Genomic DNA, 11,339 nt, shown 5'->3' on the forward strand with positions numbered 1-11,339 from the left:
CCCTCAGCATCCTGTCACGTGGTCCGGGTCAGTGTCAGGGCTGCAGAGAAGACGGGGGGGGGAAGGAGGGGACTGAAACTGCGCGTGCGTAGAGAGCCATAGCCAATGAGAGCGCAGCCTTCACTCTGAGGGGAGTAGAAAGGAGGGCGACGGGAGGAGCTCTTCCTCCAGCCTAAGGGGTGCTAGTACTGGGTGGTGACGTCACGGCCCTTGAAGTAAGGCGGGGGCGCCTGTGAGTGCTCGCTTTGGGCTTTTGAAGCACTGCCCCCTACAGGGAAGCAGAGGCAACTGACTGGCGCGGATCGCTCGCTCACGTGTCAGTTCCAATTTGTAGTGTAGTTTTTTGGAACGCGCAGTGATATTTGAGGATGAAATGGACAGAGCAAACATGCTTTAAATCTTCAATAAGGATTTGTTACTGTTACATCCTTTCTCCCGAATGAGCCCAAGGCATCGAGCAGTAAAGAAGAAAAACAATGCAATTAAAAATTAAACAAAAAGCTCAGTAGGTACAGCCAGTGCTTTTTTTCTTTAAAAAAAATGTTTAGGGATACTCTCATTTTGACTCAATAAAACCATCATTTTATACATCAAATTGGGATGGGGGGATACAGTGGTACCTCTAGATACGAACAGGATCCATTCCAGAGCCCTGTTCACATCTAGAGGCAGTGGCGTAGCGTAGGGGGTGCAGGGGGGGCCGGCCGCACCGGGCGCAACATCTGGGGGTTAGGGTTAGGGACGCAAATCCACGGGTTAGGGGGTGCAAATTACTTGCCTTGCCCCGGGTGCTGACAACCCACGCTATGCCACTGTCTAGAGGTAAACGTAACTAGCGACGGCGTGTCTGCGCACGCACGTGATGCTTTTCACTGCTTCTGCGCATGCTCGTGACGCCATATTGGGCATCTGTGCATGCGCAAGCAGCAAAACCCGGAAGTAATGTGCTCCGTTACTTCCGGGTTGCCGCAGAGCGCAACTCGAACGCGCTCAACTCGAAGCGTATTTAACCCAGGGTATGACTACAGTAAAAATGGACAAAAGTACAAAGATTCACAAAATGTTTAGGGGTATGCGTACCCCTGTGTCCCCCAGAAAAAATCACTGGATACAGCATGAGACTCTTAATCTCAGGGTCATCGGTTCAAGCTTCATATTGGGTAAAAAAATCCAACATTGCAGGAAGTTGGAGCAGATGACCCCTCGTCCCTTCCAATCCTACTATTCTATGATTCTGTCTTTAAAAACATTTAAAACGGTGTTACGATAAAATCTGGGTGCGAGGCTGCTCTGCCACCCAGCTCGTCGGACTAAGTCCACGGGTCCCTGCGGAGGAAAATGAGTTCAGCCTGAGACAGGAGCAAACTGCAGAAGATCCAAGTTTATTACGCAACAGGTTCAAGGCGAGATTGAACAGCGAGAAAGGGGTGACATGAACTTTTGAAACTTCCCTCCATGTCCCAGAATACAGTGCGAAATCCATCCCAGTTACATCATGAATACATTAAGAAGAGGTTGGGTTACACAGATTACATCATGAATACATTAAGAAGAGGTTGGGTTACACAGAATTAACATATGGAGGAGGGAGGGGGGGAATATGCAGAGCTGGAGATATGCGCAGATAAGCACATCCTGAGTACCGGTGATGAGAAGACAATGGTCCATGTATGCATAGTCTGCCACCTGGCATTGCCCAGAGGAAAGGCTTGGCAGAGTGATTTGACAGGATTAGGGTCTTGACACCTTGCTTGAGGGATTATGGAGGACAGGGGAGGTGTCATGGAATCCTAGAGAAATTGAGCAAATTGGCCCGTTGATTTTCTATGAATTTTATAGATTTTAGTCCCTTTTGACATTGACAATTGGAAATAAATTGATATATTGTAGCGAAGAAGGAGGTGAAGAAGACATGCCCCCCCTTCCTTATCAACAGGAATATTTAAACAAACATACAAACAAACCCACCATTCACAACTTTCAGGTTCAGGACTGCCAGCTTGGCCCCACAACCATGGGTGCCTTGAGCTGTGGGTGCCATGCTGTGTGCATGGCCCTGGCATTGAAATATGTGGGTGCCCAGCCCCTTCATGGGGAATTTTGTGGGTGCTTGGGCATCCAGGGCATCAGGGTGTTGGCACCTATGTTCGGGTTAGTTTCAACCACACTGGTTCTCTTTACTGCCTCCCACTCCCCTCCGGTTCGTTAGCACAATTCTGAGCATACATGCCAACTCCCTGTAGCCCTGGGTGCCCGAGCACCCACATAATTCCTCATGAAGAGGCCGGGCACCCACAAATTTTTGTGCCAGGGCCATGCACGCTGCATGGCACTCACAGTCCCAAGCACCCATGGTTGTGGGGCCAAGTTGGCACTCCTGGTTCTGAGTAAACACGAGGGGCTTCTGGATTGTCTCTATTTCCATATATGGTTAGGATTGCGCTGTTGGTAAATGCAATTAATAGAACAGTATCTTGGAGATCACAAAGTGAGAATGTTGAAGCTCAAAAGTGGCAGCACATTGTTCTTTTCATCCCCATTTTATCCTTACAACAACCCTGTGAGGTAGGCTAGGCTGAGAGACTGTGGCTGGCCCTAGGTAACCTTCTGAATTTCGTGGCTCAGCAGGAATTTGAATCCTGGCCTCCAACATTCTAACGGCTACAGGACACTGTGGCACAGGATTCTTTGGCTAAAAAGTTGCAGTCTTTTATCCTGTGAATCCAATGCTGTCAATGAGACTTCATTCTGAATACATGAATAGTACAGTTCTGCGGATTAACTGTAAAGTACTGTGCAGGCCTATGGGACGCAGGTGGCGCTGTGGGTTAAACCACAGAGCCTAGGACTTGCCGATCAGAAGGTCGGTGGTTCGAATCCCCGTGACGGGGTGAGCTCCCGTTGCTCGGTCCCTGCTCCTGCCAACCTAGCAGTTCAAAAGCACATCAAAGTGCAAGTAGATAAATAGGTACCGCTCTGGTGGGAAGGTAAACGGCGTTTCCGTACGCTGCTCTGGTTCTCCAGAAGCGGCTTAGTCATGCTGGCCACATGACCCGGAAGCTGTATGCCGGCTCCCTTGGCCAATAAAGCGAGATGAGCACCGCAACCCCAGAATTGGCCACGACTGGACCTAATGGTCAGGGGTCCCTTTACCTTTACTGTGCAGGCCTACTCCGAAGTAAGTCTCATTAAAGCCTAAATCATATTTTTCACACGAAATACGATCTGAATTAGGAAGAGCATCAATGCTCTTTTCTTCTCCAGTTACAGCTCCTGCCCCCAAATCATACATTCTTCAAAGTTTTATATGGTCACTTAGCGGCGGCGCGGCAGCAGCCGGAGTAAAACGAAACCAGGAACCGAACTTCCACACATCTGAATTGTGACTCTACATTTTTATCTCAGTGGTGCGAATGAATGAATGAATGGTGTGAATGAACGAATAAACATTGAATGAGCCGCCACCACCTTCTGGAATGAGAACGCCTCCTCTGTGTTCGGAACGAGCGGAAAGGCTAAAAACATCGTGCCTCATTTGCATTTCGCTCAGTGATAGGCTGGGAAGGTTAAGGAAGTAGACGCTGCTGCTTGCCGCGCAGTTTTGAAATCTCACTGGCAGCCGGTTCCGTGTTTGTTTCTGCTGCGAAAGTATGGCTGAGCCGTTGGACACTGATAATCCTGAGCGGGATGAACAGTACCGGAGGTAAACGAAAAGGATTTGGAACGGGAGGGTGATTCTGCATTTAAGGTTTACTTCTGAGCTAAGATTCCAGAGCGTTTCTCCTTCCGCGGATAAGAAATGTGATAACGCCGTTTCTCCTGGGCAAGTGGGAGTCAAGACTGTAGCACTTGCCCTGTGGACTCAGTTGGTCTTACTTCTCAATACACCTGTGTATGGTTACTTTGCGGAGCTGTGATATTCGAAATATTTAATAACAGTTATTTCATTGATTACTAGCTCACATTTCAGGGAGCACAAGTTTCCTTGGCAGGTTGCAGCAGATCTAAAAAATGCAGTGTTAAAATTCCAGGATGTAAAACAGCAGCAAAAACAATTAATAGAGTTAAAATAACAGCAGGTCAGAAAGTTATTCAAAAAAATAATAGTAAAATGTAGGTAGTCCTGCTGGCTTATTTTTATGAGGGGGAGGGGGGGACCCAGTACAGAATAGCTTTCCACCACTCAGAATGTCCTAAAATAAAGCATACAGTGGTACCTCTGGGTGCAAATGGGATCTGTTCCGGAGCCCCGTTCGCATCCTGAAGTGAATGCAATCTGCGCGGGTCGCTGCTTCCGCGTGTGACGTCATTTTGAGCATCTGCGCATGCACGAGCTGCGAAACCCGGAAGTAACGCGCTCCATTACTTCCGGGTCGCCGTGGAGCGCAACTCGAAAATATTCATCCCAAAGCATATTATGACTGTACAAGCTTTTTGTGTTCTTCATGCTGGATGTTAAAGGGTGTGTACAGAGTGTGTACAGAGAAAAAGCAGAAGCTCCAAAATCTACCATTTTTAAGATACGCACTGCATGCATTTAAAGCACATTGCTTCCCCCAAAGAATCATGGGAACTATTATTTGTTATGAGTACTGGGAATTGTAGCTCTTTGAGGGAAACTACAGTTCTCAGGATTCCTTGTTGGAAGCCATGTGCTTTAAATATGTGGTGTGCCTCTGCCCTAACACTACAATGTCCACTCAGAAGTATATACAGTGGTAGCTCTGGATGCGAACGGAATCCGTTCCGGAGCCCCGTTCCCATCCTGAAGTGAACGCAACCCGTGCTTCTGCACATTCACGTGATGTCATTTTGAGCATCTGCGCGAGTGACGAAACCCGGAAGTAACGCGTTCTGTTACTTCTGGGTCACCACGGAGCGCAACCCGAAAACGCTCAACCCGAAGCTACTTCAACCTGAGGTATGACTGTAAATCAGTGAATTCAATGGTACTTACTCTCATAGGACTGCAGCCTTAATCAGGTTAGGTTCTGCTAGGTGTAAAAAATATTTCAAGATGCACGGAAAGCTGCTGAGGCAAAGAAGCAACATTCCTCTATATTTTGAAAATATAAAATCTACCAAGTATCTGCTAAATCTCCAGCTTTGCAAATATAAGGATTACTGTGCTGGTGTTTTTACTTCTGCTCACTTTAAGTTCCTGATTGTTCCTTTGCAATCACATCTGTACCTGCCGCACAATCTTGTGTTCAGATTAGGACCCATACTGGGCCTAATTAGAACCAGATGTTGGGCCAGAGGTTTCCCATTGCTGATAAAAGCTCATTGGCATGGTTAATCCTGTGATTTGGCCTTTTAAAAAAGAGAGAGACTTTTGGTGGTGTCACTGCAGTTCTATAAGACCCTATCTGTGCTACAGATTTAAGCGCTATCATATCAGCTGAAACTACTATGGTTCCCCCTAGACTTCTGATGGTGCTGAGAGTCTCCTGATTCACTTCACAGAGTTGTTAGAAGACCCCTATTTTCCTCCTAGAGCTACATGGGTTCCCTGGGAAGAGGGATTGCTATGAGGAAAACAGGGATCTTCTAACAATTCTCAACACCCTTAACAATCTACAGTTCCCAGGATTCTTTAGGGGAAGCCATGACTATTTAAAGAGCTTAGAGCTTTAAATGCATAGGTCAAGTGGGGTCTTGTGGAACTGCACTGACACCACCCAAAATACTGTGTCCTTGGGCAGATGAGGCCTAATTCTCTCTGGAGAAACTTACCAAAACTTCACTTCTAATTTTTCCAACGCAGTCCTATTTAGTCTACTCAAAAGCAAGTCCCATTGAGTTGAAGTGATCTTTGGGTGTTAGATGGAATAAGGCAGTTGGGAACAGGGTCTGGGCAGAAATTGCAGAAATGTCCAGGAAAATCCAGACGTTTGGCAACCCATGTCAGAAGTCTAGATTTTGGTGAATTTCCTTAAAAATAGCTCAAAAACTGCAATATTTTTGTTGCTGAGATTTTGCAAAACAAGCTCAACAACTTTGACAAAAGAAAAAAAGCTCAACAACTTTTGTGTTCAGTTTTCACTTTTTGAAATATGGCAACCCTAGTGTTGAACATCTTTTTATTCCACAAAGGTTTTAATATTTTATATTTATTTACTTAGAAACTGCTTAATGAAACAAATCTTTAAGCAGTGTGCATAAAACAATTATCAGTAACACACAAATGAATTCAGCAAATATTGGTATTAGTCAGCAAATATTAGTCTCTCAGCCCCACTCACCTCACAGAGTGTTTGTTGTGGGGGAGGAAGGGAAAGGAGAATGTTAGCCGCTTTGAGACTCCTGAAGGGGAGTGATAAAGCGGGATATCAAATCCAAACTCTTCTTCTTCTTCTTCTTCTTGGTAGACTAATATGTGTCTGGACAGGATTTCTGAATTAAAAAAAAAGGTTTTAGCAGACGTCTAATATCAGAAAGCAAGGCTATCTGTCTAGCATTGATTGGAAAGGAAAGCATACATGGTGCCACGCTGAAAGATGAACTCCTAGCAAATGCAGAATGAACATTATATGGCACTTATAGAAGTGCAAGTTCTGCAGATCAAAGTGTTTGAGCTAGAACACATGGAGCAAGTAAATGATACTAGTAAACTGGTCCCAAATTTTTATATAATTTCTAATGCTGTGTGTGAGTGGTCTCTGAGTTTTTAGAGCTATTGTGTTTATCTCTTTGATATTTGATTTATTTTTACTATTAAATTTGTGATTTTTGTAACTCACTACATACTATGTGTGTGTGTGTGTGAAAATAAATAATAAACAATAAATGACAGTTGTTTTGTAGGCATGCTATATTGTGTGAATCAAATGCATGGATGCTACTGTCCTTCCTATATTTCAAGACCCTGAGTTTATTTTTGCGGGGTATTTCTGACTCTTCAAACTTTATATTTTGCAGATTTGTCTCCCAAGCAAAGCAGGAAGCAAAAAATGGCAATCTGGAGGAATCTCTCTGCCTTCTGAGGAAGGCGCATCAAATCTATCCCTGTGAAAAGCTGACAAGAAAAATTAAAAAAGTTGAGGAAGCATTAGCTTCACTAGCCCTGGATCAGGAAGATGATGTCTTTGTGGACGTCTGTCAGAGTGGACTAATGTTGTTTGGAGAAATACATGACAAGCTATTTGACCACCAGAGAGAAGGGGTTGCCTTCTTATACAGTTTATACCGCGATGGAAGGAAAGGCGGTATCCTTGCAGATGACATGGGCTTGGGGAAAACCATTCAGATCATTGCTTTCCTCTCGGGCATGTTTGATGAAGAACTCATTCGGACTGTGCTGTTAATTATGCCACCTAGCCTTTTGAGCAACTGGCTTAAAGAGTTTGCCAAGTGGACTCCTGGGCTGCGAGTGAGTGTCTTTCATGGACCCAACAAGTATGAATGTGAGAGAAATCTAAAGAGGATCCAGAAGAGGAGTGGTATCTTGCTCACAACTTATCAGCTGGTCCTCAGCAGTTGGCAGCAGTTATCGAGCTTTGATGGGAAGGAGTTCGTCTGGGACTACGTCATCCTTGATGAAGCTCATAAAATTAAAACACCATCTGCCAAAACGACAAAATCTGTGCATGCTATCCCTTCTCAAAACCGCATCCTGCTCACAGGCACTCCAGTCCAAAACAACCTAAAAGAACTCTGGGCTCTTTTTGACTTTGCTTGTCAGGGATCGCTTCTAGGCACGATGAAAACCTTCGGGATGGAATACGAAAAACCTATCATAAGAGCCAGGACAAAGAATGCAACCCAGGAAGAGAAAGCACTGGGACTTAAGATCTCTGAAAACCTGATGTCCATAATCAAGCCATATTTCCTAAGACGGAGTAAAGATGAACTACAGAACAAAGCTAAGCCTGAACTTAAAATCAGTCTCCCAGAAGACCAGAGCAAGACTGTTGCTTCTGAAATGCCTTCTCTGCCCAGAAAAAACGACTTCATTGTGTGGGTATACTTATCACCTATACAAAAAGAAATATATAGGGACTTTCTGTCTTTGGATCATATCCAAAAGTTGTTAATGACCACAAGGTCCCCACTTGCTGAACTGAATGTCTTGAAGAAACTCTGTGATCACCCCAGGCTGTTGTCAGCACAAGCATGTAGCAAACTTGGTCTGGAAGCTCCCAATTATAATCTGGTGGATGGTGATGAAAATGATGAGCCTTCCAGCATGAAGAGAAACCTTAGGGACATTTTGGATGAGACTCTGATGGCGGAATCAGGAAAGCTCTGCTTCCTCATGGCCCTGCTGGAAAGATTGCAGGAGGAGGGGCACAGAACACTGGTGTTTTCTCATTCAAGAAAAATGCTGGATATTATAGAGCGCATCTTAACTCACAGGTGCTTTAAGCTAATGCGCATTGATGGAACAGTAAGCCAGTTGGAGGAGCGAAAAAGGAGAATTAGTGTCTTTCAGAAGAGCAAAGAATACTCTGTGTTTCTGCTTACTACCCAAGTCGGTGGGGTTGGTCTAACCTTAACAGCAGCTACCAGGGTGGTGATTTTTGATCCTAGCTGGAATCCAGCTACAGATGCTCAAGCTGTAGACAGGGTCTACAGGATAGGGCAGAAGGACAATGTTGTAATCTACCGGCTAATTAGCTGTGGGACAGTGGAGGAGAAAATCTACAGAAGACAAGTATTCAAAGACTCATTAATCCGACAAAGCATGGGAGATAGGAAAGACCCATACAGATATTTCACTATGCAAGAACTAAGGGAGTTGTTCACACTGGGAGACACTCAAAGCTCAGTAACACAGCTCCAGCTTCAGTCTTTGCATGCAAGCCAAAGAAAAACAGATAAGCAGCTGGACAAGCACATTGCGTATCTCCATTCACTGGATATATTTGGCATATCAGACCATGACTTAATGTACACACATGAAGCGGTTCATGGAGATGAAGTTGAGGATGAAGACGTCCTCCTGGACATTGAACACAGGGTACAGAAAGCCCAAGAGCTGGTACAGCTGGAATCCCAGCTAAAGGACCAACTGATGGGAAACCTCCGAAACACGACTGAAGGGGCATGGCTGAGAGATATGGAATTGTCCACCCAGCCAAATAAAAAGCCATCAAAGCCTTCTCCAAATTATGCTCCTGTCCCACCTGTAACTGATGAACCCACAAGCAGTGAGAATATCAGTCTTGTAGGTGGCAGTGATGATGACATTGTCAATGTGAGTTCTAAGATGACAGAGCTACTTATTGAGGAGGATGAACAAGTGCTTCAGAACATAACTAATATGGATATCTCTACATCCATGAACGAAGAATGCAAACCAGCCAGTCCACAAGAAGTAACTCCTATATCTTCTTTTACTCAAGATCATTCATTATCTTACAAGGAGAACTGCAGCCCTGCATGTCAGGTGGCTTCACATGACCCACCTGCTGAGGCAAATGGCAAGTTTAACGATGCCCAAGTGGCCCCACTGCAGCAGTCATTTCACTATTTGCCTGATGATGATCTACAAACTACTCAAAACCATGATCAAAGTCATGTATCCTCTTCTTCTCAAGCTCACTTGTCTTTCCAGGTAAACTGCAGTTCTGAACTTCAAACAATCTGCCATGACCCTCCTGTCGAGGCAAATGGCATGCTTACTGATATCCAAGGGGTCCCATTGCAGCAGTCATCAGAGTATGTGTCTAACCATGTCAAGCAACAAGGCGAGACTGACATGTCTCTCAATGTTCCTACAAGTCCACATGGAGAGGCAGGTGAAGTTGCTGAGCCAGGTGCCTCAGAAGCATCTCAACTGCAGACCAGTAAAATGTCAGACCTCAGTTTTGCGCAGAAATCTGGAATGAGTGTAATAATGGTTGATGAGGCTCTATCTGGTTCTCCCCAGTGTGATTTCAGACTTGTCTTAGAAGATTCCGAGGATCAGTTGCAAGATATCTCAGGAGTGGAAATGTCACTGAAGGATACAGAGAACACAAGATTTCCACTGAATAGCCACTGTAGCTCTTGGGCTCACTCTTGGCTTCAGGAAAATTCGGACAACAGAAGTCTCCAAGCCAGCAAAAGTATAATGGGATCTATGGTTATTGGGGGCTCTGATGATGTGTTGATGAACAACAGTGAGCTTTCTTTTCAGCATAAAAATATGCCCACTAAAAAAATCGTTTCAGATAGTGAAGAGGATGACGATTGTTTTATAGTTGATTGGGATGATAGTAAGCACAGACAAGGATCTCCCACAAACAAACTACCTGATATCATGTCAACGCCAAAGTCTAAATTGTCCACAACCAGCCTTTGTTTCTCTCCTAGGATAATAGTTAGTGGAAGAAGATCAACCGCTTCTCGAAAATCCCTTGCTAGTATCCTATTGGATCAGGTGGAGGACATTGCAGAGACCATTGAATCCACCAGTTATAGGTCTTGTGAAGATTCTTTTAAGCTTTACCTTGAAGCAGAAAAAACTCTGGACAATAGTGATTAGGAGTTGGAGCGGCTGGAAAAGGAGCTGTCCAGTGAAATGATAGAGTCTGAGAGCAAAGCTAGAGTTTTACTACAGCAGTTTCCAGAGTTTTTATACTGTTACACTCACCCCTTTTATGGTAACCTTTTATTGATTCCTTCCAGAGCAGATTTGCATCCAATCACAGCAGTGGAAAGATGAACCTGCACCTTGAGGAAATTGCTTCTGACATTGATCTGTAACATTTAAGGCCCAACTTCTTTCACTTGGGGTGTATGTATGTCTCTCTCTCTTTTGTAAAAACTAGCTGTTAAGATTTTAAAATAAACCTGGTCTAACTTTGAAAGCCTATTGTGTTAGTTGCTCTCTCTTTCTCTCTTTTACCACATTTTAGTTAAGTGTCATCTACTTCTTTGTTCCCACAGAAGGTAAGGAGTCATTTCTTTCCAAGCAGATACAGTGGTGCCTCGCAAGACGAAATTAATTCTTTCCGCGAGTCTCTTCGTCTAGCGGTTTTTTCGTCTTGCGAAGCAACCCTATTAGCGGTTTAGCGGCTATTAAAGGCTTAAGGGATTAACGAATTAGCTGCTAAAAGGCTATTAGGGGTTTAGCGGCTTAGAAAAAGGGGGTGGGGAGCGGGAAAAAATCTCAAGACTCGCAAGACATTTTCGTCTTGCGAAGCAAGCCCATAGGGAAATTCGTCCTGCGAAGCGCATCGAAAAACGGAAAACCCTTTCGTCTAGCGGGTTTTCCGTCTTGCGAGGCATTCGTCTTGCGGGGTACCACTGTGTAGGGAACCTGTGCTCCCCAAAACATTGCTGGATCACAGCTCTCATAGTCCCTGGCATCACTTGGGCATACTGGCTGGGGCTGATGTGAGGTTTAAAAG

General features: G+C 44.7%; 1 protein-coding gene across 1 annotated transcript; it reads left to right on the top strand.

Annotated features, from left to right (window-relative positions):
- The first annotated feature begins 3,264 nt into the window (after positions 1-3,264).
- Positions 3,265-10,796, top strand: LOC310669212 (DNA excision repair protein ERCC-6-like). Its single transcript, XM_083422793.1, has 2 exons — positions 3,265-3,703; positions 6,922-10,796. The coding sequence occupies exons 1-2, from the start codon at positions 3,651-3,653 to the stop codon at positions 10,469-10,471; spliced, it is 3,603 nt and encodes a 1,200-aa protein (XP_083278919.1). The 5' UTR covers positions 3,265-3,650; the 3' UTR covers positions 10,472-10,796.
- Positions 10,797-11,339: the final 543 nt, after the last annotated feature.

Source organism: Podarcis tiliguerta (assembly GCF_965153285.1).
Source record: "Podarcis tiliguerta genome assembly, chromosome: Z".
Classification (NCBI taxonomy): Eukaryota; Metazoa; Chordata; class Lepidosauria; order Squamata; family Lacertidae; genus Podarcis; species Podarcis tiliguerta.